Source organism: Pelodiscus sinensis, chromosome 15 (assembly GCF_049634645.1).
Source record: "Pelodiscus sinensis isolate JC-2024 chromosome 15, ASM4963464v1, whole genome shotgun sequence".
NCBI classification, from domain to species: domain Eukaryota; kingdom Metazoa; phylum Chordata; order Testudines; family Trionychidae; genus Pelodiscus; species Pelodiscus sinensis.
In genome coordinates, this window is record NC_134725.1 from 33537438 (window position 1) to 33558930 (window position 21493).

The 21493-nt window shown below is 46.0% G+C and overlaps 1 protein-coding gene across 6 annotated transcripts; it reads left to right on the forward strand.

Moving 5' to 3' along the window:
• Window positions 1-23: 23 nt before the first annotated feature.
• On the forward strand, window positions 24-18450 carry LRRC43 (leucine rich repeat containing 43). Of its 6 annotated transcripts, none has more exons than XR_012896021.1 (12): window positions 25-214; window positions 922-1206; window positions 3118-3228; window positions 3430-3569; window positions 4876-5114; window positions 6605-6783; window positions 7679-7802; window positions 10219-10358; window positions 10556-10675; window positions 11326-11434; window positions 12901-12988; window positions 18309-18450. XR_012896021.1 is itself a non-coding variant. In XM_075898651.1 (12 exons), the coding sequence occupies exons 1-12, from the start codon at window positions 128-130 to the stop codon at window positions 18434-18436; spliced, it is 1833 nt and encodes a 610-aa protein (XP_075754766.1). In that variant the 5' UTR covers window positions 26-127; the 3' UTR covers window positions 18437-18450. The 6 variants fall into 6 exon arrangements, 5 of the variants coding, with proteins under 5 accessions (XP_075754769.1, XP_075754770.1, XP_075754767.1 ...); XM_075898651.1 differs by having other exon boundaries at window positions 26-214; window positions 11326-11517; XM_075898653.1 differs by having other exon boundaries at window positions 89-214; window positions 927-1206; window positions 11326-11517.
• The last annotated feature ends 3043 nt before the right edge of the window (window positions 18451-21493 follow it).

Genomic DNA, 21493 nt, shown 5'->3' on the forward strand with positions numbered 1-21493 from the left:
GGCGAACGCGCGCCGCCGCTGTTACCTGGCAACCAGGCCAATCTCCCAGCAACCGCGGACGCGGGGCTGCCACAGGCCCCTGCCGGGCACGCGTGGCGCCGAGCGCGGGGGCTGCGGGGTTCCCGCCATGGGCGGCCTCAGCGCTTCCGCCGCCTTCCGGGAGCATCTCCGCCGGCTGTGCCTGGGGGAATTCCCCTGCGGCGTCGGCAGCTGGGTGAGGGCTGTTGCCGGGGGCCCCCTGGGCCCGGCCAGCGGCAGCGGGAGGCCTGGGCTCGCCCGCACCCCAGCCCGGGGTCACGGTCTCTCCCCCCCACACACCCGGGGCTCCAGCGGGGTCCGCAGGAAGGTTGGGGGGGGGGGGAGTTGGCAGCGCCCCACTCTCGTTTGCTGAGGCGCCAGTGGGGGGCTGTGAGGCCGGGAGCTCCTGCCCAGGACATGGGGATGCCGCTGGGGCTTGCACAAGGGGCCACAGCCCGCGAGTGGCTTTGCGGCTTGGCTTGCACAGCCCCTGCACTGAGGAGCGGGCAGTCTAAGTAGCCGCAGCATCCTCTCCGGCTGCCACAAAGCCAGGCCAGCATGTTACCTGTGTCAAAGGCTCTCACCTGCCCAGGGCCCTGTGGTGCTGGGACCCAACCGTGCAAAGAACTATGGGATGCTGCAAAGGACCCTTAGGGCCAAATATCCTGCAGGCTATATGCCCGAGGAGCCAGGATCAGCCCTATGGCACTTGGAGGCCTATGAGGCTCTAGAGGCTGGGAATGGACTTGAGACACCTCAGATGATTTCAATTCGCTTTTTTAAAAAGGCCAGCCCTTTTATCCCCAAAAGTCAGGGCCTGCCAGGCCCAGAGGTCCAGACATTCTCAGTCTGCTGAGACATTCCTCTGTATGTGCATTCTTCCCTCCACCAATCCCTATGTAGAACAGGTCCCGTTTCAAATTAAGGAAAAGGAAACCTGGAGGAAATGCAGTCCAGAGAGAGGAAGAGGCAGGCACAGCCCAGCACCAGGAAATTGAAACTCCCAATGAAGAGAGCCCGCAGACCTTAATGGAATTTGTGAGCAGCCAAGACTCCCCCTGGGCTCTGCCACCTGACTGCAGCCCGGAGGACCAGCACCTGAGGGAGCTGGCAGTACAATCACCGCAGCTCATCCGGGACAACTTCATCTTTTTGTTCTACAGGTCCTTAAGGATAGTGGATAGAGGAGTGAGTTCAATAATGGAGCTCTTCACTGTTGTTAAAATGTAGAGAAAGGCTGAGTGCAAGATTGGGAGCCAAGAACTGCTTTGTTGTAATCTTAGCGTGGACACTGCCACCCTCTGTGCTCTTGGCCAAGTCATGTAGCCTTTTCTACATCAGATCCCCATATATAAATTAGATGCTATTATGTTCCTGTCTCACGGGAGAGCTGTAAGGATTTAATGGTTAATGTTCAAATGATGCTAAAGGTGCTGGAGCTAGGGGGAGTGGCACATCCCTTGGCTTGAAGTGATTTCCACCATACAGTATTTACAGTTTTGTTCGGTTGCGTTCTCTGCCTGGTGTGAGTATTGAGGATTACATCCGGTTTTCACAGATTTGTGCTCTAATGACATGCTCCTATAATATTCCTGTTCAGTTTTGATTTTTAGAAGATAGTAATCTTTTTGCGATGGGCATGGTGTAAAAATTACATCTCACAAGAGTTTTCCAGAAATAAAGTTATCTGTAACTTTCTTATAGTTTTCAAACATTTCCCAGTGAGGTTAGCTAATCCATCTCAACAGTGGTGGTGATTGTTTTCCCATCCTATTTATTTATCTTTTAAGAAAGTCAAGGCTGTAATGGTGGACCTGAAAAAAGCACCTCTTTTCAGAATAGCATTTAAGAACACTCTTAACTGTAAGCATGCACTTGTATCCCATTGAATTCACTAGGAATTTTAAGCACATGTTTAAATGCTGCCCTGAAAATGAATGGGTTTAAACACGTGCTTACAGACTTTTCTGAAACAAGGCTTAAGTGGTGTTAGACATGTTGTCTAAATACTCACTAGCACTTGGCAGAAGGGACTGAGAGGCAGGATCTGTCTCCTGGTCAGATTCTCAATTAAACTCTGTGGAATGAAAGTGCCCTCTCCAGCTATAGATACTGGCTACATTCTGTCCATACTGAGCCCCCTGAACTTTGGTTGTATGGCTGCCTGTTCCACAGGGAAGAAACACCTCTAGGTATCCTTTTACCTCATTCACTCTCCACCTCATTCCAGCTTTCATCGGAACCATTTGCTCTTTTTCCTCAGTCACATATCTCTTGCTCCCTCTCCTGCCACCTTATATACCTCTGAGAATTATTTTAGGAGCTCTAGGGCCTGAGCACCCAAAGTCTCCAATGAAAATAAAGGGAGCTGCAGGTGACTAGTGCCTTTCAAAATCAAAATATGGATGTGAAAATATGGTACAGGTGGTACAAAATATGGGTGTGATCTTCCAACTTTTATTCAGGTAAAACAAATGTACTTAGGGACTTAGAGACTATAATCAAGCAACCTGGAAATCAGATCAAAATCTCCTCTAGTAACCAATGGGAGTTTTGCCTTTGTGCGGTCTGCAGACTCAGACGTTAATGTGCTTTAGAGTGTGTCTAGACTACATGCCTCCGTCGACGGAGGCATGTAGATTAGCCAGATCGGCAAAGGGAAATGAAGCCGTGATTAAAATAATCGCGGCTTCATTTAAATTTAAATGGCTGCCCCGCTCTGCCGATCAGCTGTTTGTCGGCAGATCGGGGGAGTGTGGTCGTGCTGCGCCGACAAAGAAGCCTTTCTTGATCGGCACAGGTAAACCTGGTTTCACGAGGCATACCTGTGCCGATCAAGAAAGGCTTCTTTGTCGGCGCGGCGCGTCCAGACTGCCCCGATCTGCAGACAAACAGCTGATTGGCAGAGCGGGGCAGCCATTTAAATTTAAATGAAGCCGCGATTATTTTAATCACGGCTTCATTTCCCTCTGCCGATCTGGCTAATCTACATGCCTCCGTCGACGGAGGCATGTAGTTTAGACGTACCCTTAGTGCCATGCTAAGACACATGTGGACTTACAGACAGCTGACTGAAGGTGGATATTAATCTCTTTCCAGGTAAATGAAGTTGATGAACATTTGTTGAAGTTTCATAACCTGGAAGAACTCGTACTCAGTGCCAATCAAATCAGCAAAATAAACTCCGCCCATCTTCCTCGAACACTGAAGGTAAATAAGCAGGAACCTGACCCTTTTTTTGGGGGATGAGACAGGGAAGGTGTGTCAAGATGACTATCTCTTTTGCCTTAGGACAGATTGAATGAACCTTAGTGGGCTACAGCAGAAGCAATACATAGATAAAGAAAATTATCACCCTATAGAATGTTATTTCCCTTCCCCCAACAATCCTGCTCCTTCTTTCCCTTGCAGGTCTTAGAGCTCTGTGGCAATGAGATTGTCGGTTTGCAGGATCTATGTTCTCACCCACCTCCAAAGCTCCAGCATTTGGGGCTGGGCTACAACAGGCTGCTGGGCTCCTCAGAAGATAAATATCTCACTGCAGACTTCTGGTAACTACCAGCCTTAAAGAAGGACCATAGCATAACAGCCTAATGCTGTCATAATCTCATAATATCCTTTATAAACCTGGTGGACCTAAACTAAACTTTATTCAAGTAAAACCTTATTGCAGTAGGCTTTTTGGGGCCCGTTACATTAAAGCCACAGGTTTGTGCATGTTATCATGGAATTATCTGTCCCTTCTCCAGTAATGTACTTCCTCTATTGTCAACTATGTAAAGCTGTCCCCACCCTGAGAAGCTACATATGCTAGTTCAAAGTGGATTCTCCAGGGCCCAACAGATGAAGAAAGGACTTTTGGATAAATAGCCTGGTTTTAATCTGGCTCAGAGCCCTTTCTGATCCAGAGGAGTGCACTGAATTATCTGAGAGACAGAGGTGAAAGTAAGTGGTGTGCCCTGGTGTGCAGCTCTGGCAAGAGCTGGCTGAGCTGCAGCAAAAGTCAGCAGGGACCTATTTAAAGAGCTGGCAGGGACCTGGGTTGCAATAAGACAGTGCCTATAAGAAATTTTTAAGTTACCTACACTGCTGCTTAGAGATGAAATATTTCAGGGCTTAAGCTATGCACAAACAGACAAGTTAGGAACCAGCCTCCCTCCTGTGTGGGTTATTTGTAATTATCCACTAATTATGTATTTTCCTCTGAAGAAGTTGATTCTGGCCACTGTCAGAGACAGGATATGGGACTGGTGGAGCATGGCTCTGATTCTATGGCCATTCCTCCTATGTTCCTGGTTCAATCTGCATTTTCCAAGGGATGCATCCTGAAGTCTTTAATAAATCTTGCCTGAATAAGGGCCTATGGCTTACACCCAGAGCTAGGGAAGGATACTGTATGCTTGCTAATTGTTCTGTATTTCAGTAGCATGGTGATGATGACTGTTCCAGTTCAGGATTTTGTCAGTAGCATATCAAGAATATTAACTTATGGGCATAGTCCCTTGTAAGATGGGTGATTGTGTGGCCACTTAGGAGAGATTCCAGTGCTGTCCAATGGATTAGCAGAGCACCAATTGCTAGGTTTTGGTTTCTACTGGTGGTGCTCATTGGCACATCTTGGTGCATGTAAAAACAATTTATTCTGCACATGGATGGAAAAGTTTAGAGGGAACATTGCTTGTGGGTTCTCAGTGTGAATCCATCTTAGTTGCAAATTGTTGCCATACAGTGGCCCAAGAAAAACGCATAGGGCTCATGGATTTCAAGAAGATCTTTGTTTAGATATCAGTCTGGGCCAAATATACAGACCTGAATGTTGCTTGTTAGACACCCTCATACTGTTCTGTTCTTTTTTAGGCCAAATCTTCTCTCTCTTGACCTAAGTTTTAATAATTTTACGGATCTGTTGGGCATAGTTGCTAAACTGGACACTCTGCAGCAGCTCAGAATGCTTGTGCTGCAGGGAAATCCGCTAGTGCTCATGCCTGGCTACCGAGGTTTTGTAATAGATAGCCTGCCCAAACTCTGCATACTGGATGACAGGAACATATCGCCCGATGAGAAGCATAAGTTCCATGGTCTATCTAGCAAGCCAGGTGAGACTTTATTTTGTAAATATCTCCATAATCTCTCTCTTTTTAAAAAAAGTCAGTTTGGAGTAGTGGGTTGAGCATGGGTGTGGGAGTCAGGAGTCCTCAGTTCTAATTCTAGATCCACTGACGGCTTCCTGTTTTATGGTGATCAGTTCCCCCTTCTCTCTGCCTTAACGTACTCATCTGTAAATGAGGATAGTTGTTCCCATAGACCCACCTCGTGTAGATGGGCTGTGAGGATTAATTAACTGATGTCTAATTGTAAATATTTGTAAGTGCTAAGCATGATCATTCTGTTTTTTAATTCCATTACACATGAAGGCTCTTGATGTATCACATAAACTGTCCCTAAATTCTCACATTTTGGCAAGATTAAAGATGGCTGACAAAACTTTGTATAACCAGTTACTTCTTTTGGCTTTGTATAACCGTTTACCTTTTGTAAAATGGGGAGAATGATATTTGTTGACCTCCTGTGTAAAGTGCTTTGAGAATTACAGATGATGAAAGGCACTATGCAAGAGCAAGGCAGTCTTCATTATTCGTGTTATTTCTCTATATTCCTGGGTCAAGAATCTAGCTGGATAGTGCATGCACAACTTACATTGATACCAGGTTTCATGGTGATAAACTTCAAAACTGAAGAGACAGAGAATTTGGTCTTGATCTGTTAATCAGACACTCAGATTTGCAGTTCTTGGATTTCAGCTCTCTAGCCCAATTGTGATATAATCCTACTCCCCTCTCTTTGTGACAGCATTTTTTTGCCATCTAAGGAAGGCACTGTCTCCAGTTCTGCATTATGGTCTCCCTGCAAGGGAAATAAGATCCGCTGGGCTGAGCATGAGCAAGCCCGTATTGCACAGATTTGTGTTTGATTTTAGATCTGGCCATTGCCAATCAAGGTTGCTGTTCTATGCTGGTGCCTTGATTCAAGAAAATGTGTTTACACACATTTAACTTTCAGCATGCAAATAATTAAGTATGTACTTAAATCCCATTGATTGTGTTTCAAGTCAGATGTTTGGAAGGTTTCTTCAGAAGAAAGTCCCTCGTTAAGGCTCCTGTTCAGGACAGAACTGGACTTGCTTTCCTGAATGAGGGCTTAGAAATCTACAATACAGCTGTGAAGGCAGCAAGCCCATCACCTGAGGAAAAGGAACTCTTTGCATGGCTTTTGAGTGACCCCATGTGGCCAGTGGTTGCCTTGGCATTAATGGATCAGGAACCACATTGGATGCTCCTTGCTGGAATAGTGTATTTGCTGAAGTTGGCTTGGTTTATACCTTGCTAGATCAGATGTGTCTACACTTGCTGCAGTCACATCTCTCAACCGCAGTGTAGATAACACCTCAGAGGATTCCCCCCTGCCAAACAGCCCTCCACTAAAATATCTGACCCCTTCATTTCCTAACTCACTTTGCAACAGTATCTCAAATTCCATCCCAGAGAATGTATATTGTAACTTGGTGGCTGGATTGTCTTCTTCTTAGATCTCATTGTGAATAAAGCACAACTGGTGGTGAGTGTTGGGAAAATCAAAGGTGTCCCCAACCCCATCAAACCAGAGGAGCTGGAAAGCAGCCCAGAGTTTCCATTGATCACTTACAGCTACTATGTGACATACGAGTTTGTGGAGAGGGAAAATGCCGAAGACACCAACAGCGCTGAGGTCTGTTTTAAAGTCTAAATAAAGGGAACAAGCAGGTGGTTGGTAAAGGTGAATCACAAGCCTTTCACCTCCAGGTTTTTGGTGTTTCACAGCCCAGGTTATTAGTGACTGAAAGTTGTTAGTTCACCAGTATGAAGTGAGTTTGTCGTATTCTCAGTGGCCATCAGCATTACAAAAAACACGTCCCTGCAACTGGCTTCCTACAGGAGGTTGCAGCAAAGGACTAAGTTGGTCTTGGAAACTAACTTCCCCTTTCACCTGGGGAATGTGCACAGCTGTAGGTGCTTCAGGGACCAGTTAAGGGAGGACAGTGTTGCCAGCTCTTCAGAGTTTTATCATGAATTATTTCATATTTGATGTTTTTCTTAAAATTCTGAACTCTGAAGCCATGTGAATACATCAGAATCTCCGCTTTCATTTTAAAAGTAAATTGCTAGTTTCATAGCTATGGAGATAAGGAGGGAACTCTCGAGATTAAAAGGCCAAATGGCAAACAACACTTTCAAATGTATTTGTATTATTTTAAAAAACTCACAATATGGGCACAGACATATGCTGCAAAGGCAATATTTATGTGTCACTATCTTCTGTCTGAGATCAGTCCTGTATGTCCTTGCCTCCATGCACTCTGTTCTTGCAGTGAACAGTAGTATCCTGCACAGAAGGATGTGGTTATGTACTTAAATTTGCAGACTCACTGACTACAGTAGATGTGATCACCAGAGTCACCACTGTTGACCATGGCTTCCGATGTTGCTTCCATGTTTCTTATGATGGGGAAAGTCTTTAGAATGGCATTTCAGAAGTGCTTGGGTATATCCAACCTGTCTCTGTGTGCAGCATAGTACTAAATTTGGCCCCTTTTACTGATGCCTTTGAAGCTTTTCTGTTACAGATCCATCAGAATCAAACGGTGGCAATACCAAGTCCTGGGAGTCCACCAGAGAATGATGACCAAGGAGGATCGGCATTACCAGATGCGTCTTCTCCGCTTAAAACAGAGCCTCCGGCAAACAGGGGTACCACAGAATTGAGAACTTATTTCTTTAACCTGAATTTGGTGTGTTTGTTTATCAGTCTCCTTGGAATGTCATCAAATGCTGCATTGAAATAAGTTGCCATCAACAGGTCTCTTGTAATGAATGGTCCTGCAGCACCTTAGAGACTAACAAAAAAATAATATAATGAGTTTCATGGGCATAACCGACTTCTTCAGATGAGAAATATCATCTGGTAATGTCTCTGGTAATGTAGAATCATAGAGGTGGAAGAGATCTCAGGAAGTCATCAAATGCAGCCTCCTGCCCAAGGCAGGACCAATCCCAACTAAATCAACCCAGCCAGGGCTTTGTAGGTAATAGCTTGATCCATTATCAAGACCATGCCACTTAATAATTGTTCTCCAGCAAGACTTTTGGTCTAGGATGGATACTGCTCTCCAGATAAGTACAGTGAATACAAATCAGGTTCTGGGGCTTATACTTTGCAAGTGATTGCCTCAAATATGTAATTTCATTTGGTGTGATAATTACAGTATTAAAAATCATAGATCACAGCTTTACTCTGTGATTGTACAAAACCCCAGAAGCCCAGTGTGAAATAAAACTACCCAAATAAAAAAGGCCATTTAGGCTCTGTCTACACTGCACAGTTATTTCAGAATAAGCTATTCTGGAATAGTTATTCCAAAATGGCTTATTTCGAAATAGCACATCTACACTACAGGGAAGCCTCAAAATTAATCCGAGGCAGGCTTCCCTAATGAAGACATGCTATCTTGTTTTAGAGCCCCAGGTGGAATAACAGAATGGCCCTGGTGAGGGGCTATTTTGAAATAGCAGAAGTGGAGCATCTACACTATCTATTAGTGTTAATCTTCATAGAATGAGGTTTACAGATGTCGGAATAAACTGTCCGTTATTTCAAAATGGTTAGACACTTGTGTAGTTATTTCGGAATAACGGCCGTTATTCTGAAATAACTTTGATGTGTAGACACACCCATACTGATCTAACCAGAATTTCAGGAATTTACAAAAGAATTGAAGCTGATGTACTTGAATGACAAAATATCAACATATGTATTCAGTTGTCAGTGCCTTATTTCTACAGTGTTGTTTCAGTACTTAAAAGGATACAGGACTCAAATCTGCAAGGAGGGAATGTGGGCTGCTGCAAGTAGTTAAAGGGATTAGTCATAAGAGCTAGTGCCATACCTTGGAGCAGAAGTTTGCAAAATCAAGCCCTTGTTTTGTATAACATCATACAGACTGTGTGTTACAGAATAAATGCAGGGTCCAATCCTGGATCTGTTTTGTGCATGCAGCTCCTACTGAAGTCAGTGAGTGTTCTTTGCAGGGAGTGATTTATTGGATTCAAAGTCACAAAGTTAAAGTAAACACTATTAAAGGTTTACTAAGTGAAACTAAGAGGCAAAGGTAAGGGAGATAAGAGCTGAGATGTCCTAGGAGACAGAGAGTCCTTGAAGCAGAGAGTCAAGGGGGCTCTCACAGGTGGCAGGAGCTGCAGAAGAGGAATCATCCTGTGAAAAGCCAGAAGGGGAGGCTAATGCAAGATGAATGAGGTAAAGGAGAGAGGGAGAAGATTCTTGATATAGGCTGGAAAAAAGCATGAGGAGTCCTTTAAATATTGTAGCAAGTCGGTAGTTTTGAACTGAGTCCAGCCATTATTGGGGGGCAAACAGGGTTATTTTAAGATTGTGTACAGGGGTAGTACTGTGGTTTAAGTGAGAACTTGACAATAACTCTTCCCCTTAAAATGCTTTTGTCCCTGCCTGGCTTCTGACACACTCACTCGCTCACATGTTACTACCACAACTGCTTCAGTAGCTTGAAAGTGACTTGAGGCAACTAGCTGAGTACCCAGAAGTGCATCTCACCAGAGACTCCTCATCTTTGCCTGGTTACAGGATTTCTCTTGTCTCCTGAACTCAGCTCTTTTGCATCTCAGACAGTATTGCATGGGATGCTCTGTTTATTTATAAATTGTATTCTCCTGAAATTGCCCCAAAGGGTGAGTTTGTTTGTTGTAGCCAGACTGGACTTAAAACAGTGGGCCAAATTCAGCCCTAGCGTAAGACTACTGTCTACTGGCTGTAATGGAGCTGTACTTAATGGCTGTAGCCAGCTGGTCCTGTGGTGGGATCTCACCAGAGCAAGCATGCTAGTTTGGTGGGTCTCAAAGTCTGGCCAGAGTCCACATCACTAACAAAAACATCCACAATTGGGATTCATGCTGGCAGGCCGAGCTGGACATCCATGGATTGAATGAATAATGGAAACTCCACTCCCTCCTACTGATGGTTCCAGAGCAGAGAAGTCTGGGGGTGAGGTAATACTGCCCTCTGCAGGCACAGCTGAGATGCCAGGGAAAGACAAGGTGGTCCTCACTGCTCCTTTTGTGTTTTCTCATTTAGCGAACAAGCATCTCACCATTCGGAAATCCTGGGCGGAGACCATGGATTGTAATCACAGGAAAGAACACATCACTGGGGATTTAGTGGAACTGAAAGCCTTCCTGATGGCTGGGACCACCATCACTGTTGTAGAGGAAAAGGTAAATGTTTGGCACGCTCGGGGGAAGAGGGACACAGTTTGGCTGGGAGGGAAACGAGGTTTCCAAAAGCCTGACAATAATGCCAACATGCCCTTGCATTTGCATCTCTTTAATTCCAATGTAACAAACTGAGAGCCCATCTGCTGTTTGCTGCCCAAACACTGCAGCGGAAGAACCAGACTGTTCTGTCTTGCTAGGTGCTTTCCTGGCCTGTGGCTGCAGCTCAGACTGAAGATGCAGGAAAGAAGGGGAAAGCAGAGAAGGGGAAGGCAGATAAGGGAAAGGCTGAGAAGGGGAAGCCAAAGGATGGTGGCAAGGTAATAATAAAGATGGGCAGGGAGGATGTTATTATTGTGAAGACTGATTAAAGGGGCTAAGTAAACCCACACAAAGATTAAGGCAGTGTGGCTTACGGGCACAGTTCGCTTTTAATTAACCGGCGAGTCTGTTCAGCATGCCAGTGACAAGCTACACCTACACCGACCCTTGTCAGAGATGCAGGGGGGCATCTGCAGCTACTTCATATGATGCAGACGGTTGCAGAGAGGCTTCATTAAAAGAATCAAATGGAAAAATATCTACGTGAGCTGTAACAGAACAATGTTTATTTCTCTATTCCCAAGGGGCTTTGTTCAGTTCAGTTTGTTCCCCCAAACCCTAAGCACTTGGTCTCTTGCCTGATCTGTGCCAAGTAATAATCAGGGCTTTAATTTCTATGAGAAGCCTCCCACTTACTCCTAAAGTTCTTGTCTGGGTATCAAGCCCCCTAGACTCAGATAGAGATATTTGATGCAGCCATTTTTCTCAATCTTCATTCTGGAGGCAGGTGGGAGTGGTTATAGTGACACGTCTTAGCCTGGACTGGGTTCCCATCTGGCTGTGTCATCAAGATAGTCTGATGTCTGATGAATGGACCATGATCTTAAGATGTGTGATGCTTGGACGTGCTCCAATCCATGTTGTGCAGGGAGACAAGCAAAAAAAGAAAAAGGAAAGCCCCATCGAACTGCGCAGTGACCCGCCTTTCTTGAGAAGCCTGGGATCTGGGAATGTGAACCTTGAGAGCCTCTTAACAGGTGACCAGCTTGTAGCCGTGGTGTGTGACTTTGGGATTCTCATCACTGAGGAAACAACTCAGCCATCATCTCCTAAGGAGAAGGTACCAGCCACTTTAGCATTAGTGGCGACTCCTACACCCAGCTAATAAGGCAAAGGAAAAGACACTACCCTTGCAAGGGATGAATGCTTTCCGTTGCTGCCCACAGGAGCACACTGCATGTGTGAGTCTGTGCATTGGCCCTGTCTTGTGGGACACTCCATAAGACTGGATGTGTTTCACGGGGAGCAAATCTTGGCCTGAGTTGAGGGAGAGACCCGGAGAGGGAGCAGAAGTAGAACCTTGCCACTGGGCACAGAACACAGAATCTCAGCTGGGCTCAGAAGGCTGTTGCATGGGAAGCTTCTCCTTATTGCAAAGTCAGTTCCATAAGGAAGGGCAGCAGGCGCTCAGGCCCTTGGAAAGACGAATAATTTTTATACTGGAGATGAGATTATACTACACACAGGCTCTCTGAATGATCTTGTCAACATAAAGCCAAGCTGGTCCATATGCTTGTGCCAGCCCAATATGGCCAGTGGTCCATGAAGCCTATAGCTCTCTGGAGCACTGACCCATGCCCGATGCTTCAGAAGAATGGGGAAAAGCCCTTATACTCCACATGGGACAATTTTACCAATGAAATGTGCTGCATAAAATCTTGGTGGTGGTATTATTAATATGGTCTTATGGCAAAGAAGAACTGATCTGTTTCATCTCCTTTCCATACACTGAAATCATTTACTCACATCCTTTCTTGCATTGGTCTGAGGCATAAGATTAGACTCTGTGGATGTTCTGGGGCGGGAGCACCCACAGAAAAAAATATTAGTGCCAGATTCTCCCTCCCTTGTGTTTCCCACCTGCTAGCAACCCCTCAAATTAACTCCTCCCCCTCCCAGGGTGCCTAATATCCACTGCAATCAGCTGTTTTACAGCATACAGAAGGCTCTGGAAGGAAGGGGGAGGAGCAGGGATGGGGCATGGTCGGGGGAGGAAGCAGAAAGAGGTGGGGTGGAGTGAGGAAAGAGCATGGGACGGAAAAGGGGCAGAAAGACGCAGGCAGGGGCTTGGAAGAAGGAATCGAGTGGGGTTGGGACCTAGGACAGAGCAAGGATTTGAGCACACCCTGAGCCTGGAGGAAGCTGGTGCCTATGCTCCTAAGTAGGATATAAATCCTAAAGAGCTGCTGAGCTACAAAATATTCCCTTTGTAGAGTGGCTCTGACATTTCCTGTTTTCTGACATTCTCTCTCTTGTTTCTGAGTACAGGGCTCTTTGCTGAGCTCTTCTGCTGATTAGTGACATTTAAATCCTAATCCTCTGCTTGTGACATAACCCAGCAGTGTGAAATAGTTATGATGCCCCAGTGGGGACATTGTGACTTCAGGGCTAAACTTTGCCTTGTGCAAGCTGCTGAGAAGCCTTCCCCACTTCTTTTCCCTAGGACAGTAAGAAGAGCAAAGACAAGAACAAAAAAACCAAAACAGAGGGAGAAAGTCCTACAAACCAGAAAACCACAGTGGCTGCCAAAGGTAATGAAAGAGGTAGAGTTGTCTAAGCTGTCAGCCTTCAGGAAGGGGCTGCCTCATTGAAATTCAATGAGGAAGGCAGTGCCAGCATCCTCCATCCATCCAGCTATAGGTTGCACGCAAGCATCTGAATAGCACTAATTCAGCAAGGAATTTAAACACATTCCTAATTTTAAGCTCATGAATAGGTCTATTCACCTCACTGGGAATATATGTGTGCTTAAAGTTAGACACATGCTTTGTTCAGCTGGTGCGTACAAGGTGTATGTGTGTTCAGGGCCTGGCTTGTGTTATCTTGTCCGATAGGGGTGTTCTGTCTGGTAATAACATAGCACAAGGGTCGGCAACCTTTTCAAACCAAAGAGCTAAACTATATCAAAATTCAGAACAGGTGGTCAGAAAAAAGCCGTATAAGAATGCCCATATGCATGACTAAAAATATACAACTTAATAATATTGATAATTGACATGATGATTAATAATAACATAAATGAAACATACTCACAGACTTTATTTAATGAGATTTCTGCAGCTGCATCTTTTCGCACATTTCTTTGAAGTTTCCATCACAACTGGTCAAATCCAGCTTCATGCACTCATTCAAGCTGTCTTCTGTCAATCTAATGGCAGGAGGCTGATGACTTGAGGTGCAGGAGTTGGGGTGCATGAGAGGCTCAGGGCAGGAGATTGGGGTGTACGGTGGATTCAAGGCATAAGGTTGGGATGTGTGGGGGTTCAGGAGTGCTATGGCAAGCGACTGTGGATATGGGGGTGCATGAGTTTGGGAATGCAGGGGTGTGAGGGGCTCGGATCAGGGGATTCGAGTGTATGATGGACTCAGGATTGGTGTGTGTGAGGGTGCAGGAGTGTTATGATGCTGAAGCTAGATAGGGACTGGGCCCCAATTGGGGGCTTCTTAGCCAAGTTTCATTTTTAAATACAGTAAAGTATGTTCAACACAAAAGGTTTCAAAATTGTCTTTATTTATGACAGTGGTGGGAAACCTTTTTTGGGTCGGGGGCCACTAACCCACAGAAAAATCAGTCAGGGACCACACAAGTGGGAAGCAAAATAAAAAACCCTCAAAAAACTCCCAACCCTCACTCATATGACCCCCAACCGAAATACCTCACTCGCGTGGTGCTCCAGTCCCTATAGTGTCGGGAGGAACAGGGAAGACTGAGGTTTAAGGCCTCAGGCCAAATTTACTCTTCTGGGCTTCCAGGGATAGTGGATTTTTGGGGGCCCCCAGTGCAGAGTGTGCAGGACAGGGCTGCCAGTGAATGGTATAGGGATGAGAGTACAGGTCAGGGCGGGAGCTGGAGTGTAGGAGGGGATGAGGGTACGAGGTCTGCCCATGGGGCAGGCTGCGTGGCCAGCGGGCAGAAGCAGGCTGGTGGCTGACTGCCTGGCCAGGGGGCCAAGAGTACCTGGCCAAGGGATGTCTGGCCAAGGGGCAGAGGATTTTTTGGCCAAGGGCAGGCTGTCTGGCTGGGGGGATGAGTAAGGCGAGGTGTGGGCATGAGGAGCTGGGGAGGCACTTGTTTTCACATGGCAGAGCAGGTACAATGTAAAATGCTTCCTGCTGCTCCCATTCCCCGGAAGCCTCTGAGAAAGGTTTGCAAGGGACGTCTGCAGAAAGTGTGTTGCGGTGGAACAAATTAGCACTGCTCATGGAGCCACAACTGGTTCCGAGTTTCCACACTGAGAGGAAGGAAAACGCTGTCATGCCAAGCCATGTTTAGCTCTGCTTGTTCCCTGAGTGCTGCATCTGCCAGGAGGCTTGGGGCTTTCTCCTCCTGCACTCCTCATCCTCAGGAAGCCAGTTCTTGAAAGATGGAACCATCTTTGCAGAGGGCTGTAAGGTTGTAGCACCAGCGCTGGCTCCCTACTGCAGGGGAAGCAAGGGGGGGGGCTGAGTTGGGGCTCCCTAGTGAGTCATGTTTGGCTTACGAACCAAAGGTTGCCGACCCCAACATTGCATATACTAGCACTTAGCCATTTCATAGTATTTTTTCATCTGCAGATCTCAACACACTTAGCAAAGGTAATACGTATCAGGGCCCAGAGAGTGGAAGTGGCTTGATCACACTCACATAATGAGCCCATGGCAGAGCCAGGAATAGAATCCAAGTCCCTTAATTCAGTGGTTACCAACCTTTCTTATACCACAGACTGGCAAACTCATTCAAAAACTGTTGGCACTGGAATATTTGAATATTCATTATGGTAATTTTAGCCCATGGTATATCAAGCAAATCAAAGGACATGATGGCTAACAATAATTTGAAAAAAGTGCACACACATATTTTTAAAAAGCAATAAAATAGTTGCTAATACTTGTTAAAGAGTATACTCCACTCTAAAACTTTTGCCTTAATTGCACCAGAATTAAAGAGGCAGTAGTAACAGGTCTGACAGGGCTGACACATTCAGCACATTTATATTTTCTTATGCACTTAATAATGCATAATGTGTGTACCTGCTAGCTGGGAGCCGCTGGAGGCCAAGGTGAGGCTTCCGCTGAGCAGGGAGGGAGGAGAACGGAGTCACAGGAACAGCTGCTCTGGATGAGATGCTTGGCCTTGCCAGCTGGGGCAGCCACTCTATATGTGGTGCTCAGCCCAGTAGGGACAGCCTCACCATGGTCCCGGCTCCAGCCGCAGCACACCCAGCTTCTAGCTGCCTCACTCACCCTGAGGAAGGAAGTGCACAGGAAGGGAATTCCCTGGGAACCCCAGGGGGCAGAATTAAATAAAAGCTGGGGGTGTGGCCTGGCAAGCCACTGCAGCCCATCAGACGGGTTCATGGCCTGTCTCTGGTCCGCAGTTGGGAACCACTGACCTAAATTGCAGCTCTGTCTCGCCTATTCACTGGACTGCACTATTTTTTGGAGTAAGAGATTGGTCATCAATACTCTTGAGCTAGGTCTACACTGCAGGCTTATTGCACAAGAACTGTTTTGTGCAAGAGTTCTTGTGTAAAAGGTCTTGTGCAAGAGCGCATCCATACTACCCTGTGCTTTTGCACAAGAGATGTGCTTTTGCACAAGAACGTCCATGGCAGTGTGGACTTTCTCTTGTGCAACAAAGCCCTCACGGCCATTTTAGCCATAGGCCATTTTAGCCATAAGAGCTCTTGTGCAAGAAGGCTTATTCCTTGTGGGGAGAGGAATAATTCTTGCACAAGGAGCCCTCTGTTCCGACACTTTACTGTAAATTTACTTACGCAAGAACACATGTACAGTGTAGATGCTCCGCAAGCTTTTGCACAAGAACAGTTGTTCTCGCACAAGAAGCCTTCAGTGTAGATGTAGCCTTGGAATTTTGTCCAGCTCTACTGCTGACTGTGTCACCTGAGGAAAGTCACTTAATCCCTCTGTGCCTCAGTTTCTCAGACATGCCCCCATCTGAAAATAAGAAGACAAAGTGAGACTCTTGCTTTTCAATATTTCTGCAGGAGGAGTAGTCTCTTGTCACCTCAGGGTGTCTTTCTGGTTCCCCAATGCTCTTGAGTGTCCCTTGCTGTGATATGTTAGAAGACAGTGCCTCAAGGTGCTCTTTGACCAGTAGCTTGGCCTGCCTGAGAGAGAGTTGTGTGAAAAGATGGTTTCTTGAACCAGCTGTGACATTCATCCCATTGAATGAGATACACATCTGAAACGAGTGTTAAACATTCCTGGAAGGCTCATGCTTCTGGAAGCTGGCTGTCCTGGGTCACCTCCCTAGCAGTCCACTCATCATAAAGCAAGGCTGGGCAAGATGTGGTCCGGGGGCCTGATCCGGCCCGCCTAACACTTTGATCCAGCCACTGGACTACATCTGGCTGCTTTCTATTTATATCCTACTGCCCGTGCCACCAAATTTCCAGGCAGTGGCTCAGGCAAGAGGATCATATTTAAATAGCTCACGTACATGGCGCTATCCTAGAAGGAGCCAGAGACTCAAGGCCTTTAAATAGCTGCAGTAACCGGGTGGCTGCCAGGCAAGGCAATAGCAGCAGGGACAGGAGCTCTTTACTGTGTTTTTAATTCAAAGCCTCCGGCCTCAGACAACATGAGAGGAGGCTAGTCCCCAACCCCACCCCGTAACCACAGCAAAATTCATTAAGTGGCCCCCTGCAAAAATGATTGCCCACCTCTGCCATATAGGGAAGCAGGCCCTGATCACAGCACTAGTCCACCTTGCCTCAGGGCATTTGTAACAAATTCCTAATTTTAAGATCATGAGTAGATCTAGTCACCCTATTGGGATTGTATGTGTGCCTAAAGTTAGGCACATACTTAAGTTCCTTGCTCAATTTGTGCCTAGATAGATAAATACCAGCAGCCTGCCCCTAGTAGGTTGAAGGTTTCCATTGCTTGTTGCTGAAGGTTCATACACAAAGAGATGGTTGTATTTCCACAAGGCAGATCTTGAATTGTATGAGCTCAGAAGAGCTAGTGGAATAAGGTAAGGTAGGATTAGCTGTGTTGTTGTTTTTCCTGGCTGGGAAGACAACTGCCAAGGATTCATGAAAACATGTGCATGTTGTGAATTGTATCCCAAATCATCATGCTGGAAAGTGGGTTGTTCACCATTTGCTATTCTCCAGTTTAAAAAATGTCAGCCATTCAGGAAGCAGTCACTTAATGAAGAGTTAAGTTGTTAGCTACACTCGCAAACACAGTACTAATCAAACCCAGTTAGATGTAATTCACCATAGAATAGAAAGTATAGATCCCATAGATAGAAGATATCTAAGCTCTGTCTATACTACAGTTTCCACTGCTACCACTCTTGGAGCTATCTACACTAGCAGTGAATGACAGCCACAGTGCAGGAGTAGCCACGGTGAACAATTTACTAACAGCCCAGTCTGATATTAGTGTCCATCATCTGTTCAACAAATACTAACAAATAGCAAAAACTATTGTAGAAGTCAGGATCCCTCATCTACATGGGAAAGAGCAAAGTCTTTTCCACAATGAATGATTGGCCCAGACAATGAAAGCTATATTCTCAGCCTGAGGCACATAGGTTAAATTTTACCTCTGAACTCCATGGGCTTTGGAAATTCTGTTTCTATTTCTCTCTTCTGTGATTGATGGATATTGAGTAATTTTCAAACAACAAAGCAAAACTGTATCCAGCTGGACTGAACAACTTAACATATAAGCTAATACTGCTGGATTCTTATCAAGCACATTTTATGTTTCGATTAATCTGTATTAACAAACTGGAATGAATGCAAAAACTTCAGGAACGCATGCAGCATATGCAGAAAATTGGAGCAGTTTAGGGCTGTTTCCTTTATAAGGACAATGACTCACTTTTTTCCTCAGGAAAAGGCAAAAACAAAGAATCTCCTGAAGTGAAGGAATTCCAAGAAATCCAGCCTGTGCCTCTGACAGTAGAATTCCAAGTTCAGCTGATTCAGTGGACAGCCACATCCGATGCCCAGTACCAATAAAGATATGAGAACCATTTGCTTGATGACACAGGTTCATATAATATATGTGCAGCAAAAAAACAGTTGATGAATTGTGGGAAGAATGCTGGTTGCTGAGACTGGCCTTGGACCGGACGGGGAGTGAAGGAAGGGGAAGGAAAAGGGTTCTGGGTGCTTGCTTTGACTAGGGGAATAACTTTGTGAGGTAGTGACTGGAGAATAACACAGAACCTAGAAGGAAGTGTAGGGGAAACTTTCAATTTGCTGTTTATTTCCCTGACAGGCCACATCACCATCTTGGTTTGCCTCAGGTTGTCCTTGGGCTTCATACTGGTCCCCTTTCTTTATCCCCATTTGGCATCTTTTAGGTTTGTGGTGGGAACAGGTTAGCCATATGACCAGCTAATCTGCCTAGTGATGAGAGGCAATTTAACACTGCCTCTCTTGTCACTCAGGGCTGTCCACCAGGAGGCAGCAGTGAGCACTAATGAACTATAGCAAGTGCCCATACAGGAATAGCAGATGTCTTGATGAGCTCATCTCCAGCCCGCTCACCTCTTGGGCTAGCACCTGTATTGTATTGGGGAGGGGGTTCTCTCACACACTCACTGGATAGTGGCTCACTGGCTCTCTAGCCTCACTCAGACCCACATCCAGGACAATGCAGCGAAGAAGAGGAAGAAAGAAGACACCTTACCTGAGAGGATATCAATCCAGGATCCTGCCTTTTCCTCTTGTATCCAGTCCAACACAGCATATTCATCCCTGGCCATCCTGGAGCGGGGTCCCATACTTGTTGATGAGAATGGTACAGTTATAATCCAAATCTCTTTACCTCACCTGCCGTATCATATTGGAGTCCTGGATTCAGGCCCTTAGGCATTAGCAATTGAAGAGTTATATTTTTACCAGGTATTTGTATTGCTGTTAGTCTTGTTTTAGTGTGGGTTTCTGCCTTATTTTCCTGTTTTAATTCCTATTAATAAACTCTGATCTGTTTGCCCCATTCATTGGTGTGTGTTTTTGTTAAGGGAACAAACACCCAATTATGTGTATGTAGCGCCCCCTCTCCACCTGGTTACCTTTTTTTAAAGCCAATCTCCTTTCAGGTTTGGATGGATAGGTCTGGGTCACCCACACAATTTTAATCTTTCTGATTGATGTACTTGGCGGTGCCGCCACCCCCCTCACTCCTTCCTAGCAGGGTCACCAGGGCAGCTTGGGAGGAAAATTCTAGCCCAGGGTAATCCCCATGTATTTACCAGATAGTTGGAGACTCCCAGAAAATAGCACAAACACATACACTATAATAAACACAATTATATTAAACAAGAGACAATTAGAACAGGGTAAAACACTATTTTTAGGGTCACCGGTGCCCAGCAACTGTGAGGTTAGTGTCCCGTTGGTACGCGTACTTTGATGGGGCCCTTGATGACTGTTGACCACAAAATCCTTCTCTGCAGTGGTTTAGCAGTGGGGCTGACTAGGTCCAGTACAGCCCAAAGGACTCACACATGGGAGAAGGCAGTAAATCCCTCCATAGGTTCAGGTCCCTAGAGGCTAGTTCTCAGGGGGAACCCTGCATGCAGGCCTGGGGCTTACTAGCTCCCACACAGCCAGCCCTCCCCTTGCCCTGCTGGCTCCAGACTCCCCCAACAATGGTCTCTCTTTCTCCCTGGGAGGGGCATCTCACTCCCTATGGGTTGCCGGGCAGACTGTGGCCCTGGTAGGGAGGGGGAGCCAAGGCAAACTCAGAGCCTCTCCCTGAGCTGCCAGCAGACAAGGCCCCAGGAATCCAAGTAATCTCCTTGGGGGTTACATGTATTGGGCCAAAAGAGCTGAGTATTTGTGTCCCAGTTGGTGGTTGAAGACTTCACAGTAGGACTTGAATGGCCTTTGAGTGTGGAGTTGGTGGCAGGGCAGATGGGCCAGAAGCCCCAGCAGGAGCAAGAGCAGGCCTCATGGCCATAGAGAAGTTCTTCAAACCAGAACTCACAGCTGGCAGGGAGCTGAAATGTAGTGGCAGGAGTTCCAGTGGCAGCTGCCTTTCCAGGTTTGCTGGATGGAGTTTGAATTGACAAATACAAGATGGTGGTCCGCTTGCTTTCTGTAATATTTGTTGAACATTATTTCTGCCCCATCCACATTAACACTCAAACTATTTTCCATGCTGCTTGAGGGAGGCCTGGGGCTGGCAATTTGTTGCTATCAGCAGATCAAAGTCCTAGTATAATCTGACCTTTTGTCACTTGAGGGTGGTCACATATGGGCAGGTATGCAAGGTCACATTACCCTCCCCCCACAGTTGTGTTTTATATGTCCTGCCCTGAACCCCGCTGCATACCACCAGTGCCACCCTCCTGTTATCAGCAGGTATGCATCTTCTTTGGTGTCAATTCATTTTCAGAATGCCTGGAACATTCATTCTCAGACTACTGCTGTGGGGTTCTTTAACAGTAGTGGAGAGTGAAGGACAAGCTATTTTAGATGCTCTGGTTTCTCCAAGGAGAAAACTTCTAAGCTGGCAGGTCTATTTGCCTTCTCAGCCAGATGGTATCACCAGAGCCACACACCTGAGATACTGTTTTCTTGCCCAGAAGTACAATAATTTGCATAGTTGCCTTTTAAGGAGAACTCAGACAGGATAGAGCATAAGAGAGCAGCTTGTGTCCTCCTCATTGGTCTGCTAGAGAAGCAGTGGAGACTTAGGGTGTGTCTAGACTACTGAGTTTTGTCGACAAAAGTGGACTGTTGTCGACAAAACTATACCTGCGTCTACACTACCGCTGAGTTCTGTCGACATAACGTCGACAGAACTCAGCAGTTTTGTCGACGCTGGTAAACCTCATTTTATGAGGCATAACACCTTCTGTTGATAGAGTTCTGTCGACAGAAGGTGTTATTGCCTGTAGGGTTGTGTCTAGACTACAGGGTTTTGTCGACAAAGCAGATTGCTTTGTCGACAGAACTGAATGTGTCTAGACGCTCTATGTCGACAGAAGTTTTGTCGACAGTATCTGTCGACAAAACTTCCGTCAACAAAACCCTGTAGTCTAGACATACCCTTACTTATGT

Bases quoted from the DNA above. Each gene is read 5' to 3' on its own strand.
- LRRC43 (XM_075898651.1), top strand. From the start codon at position 128: ATGGGCGGCCTCAGCGCTTCCGCCGCCTTCCGGGAGCATCTCCGCCGG. The intron at 215-921 runs GTGAGGGCTGTT...ATCCCTATGTAG, and splicing joins CCTGCGGCGTCGGCAGCTGG to AACAGGTCCCGTTTCAAATT. The intron at 7,803-10,218 runs GTACCACAGAAT...TTTCTCATTTAG, and splicing joins AGAGCCTCCGGCAAACAGGG to CGAACAAGCATCTCACCATT.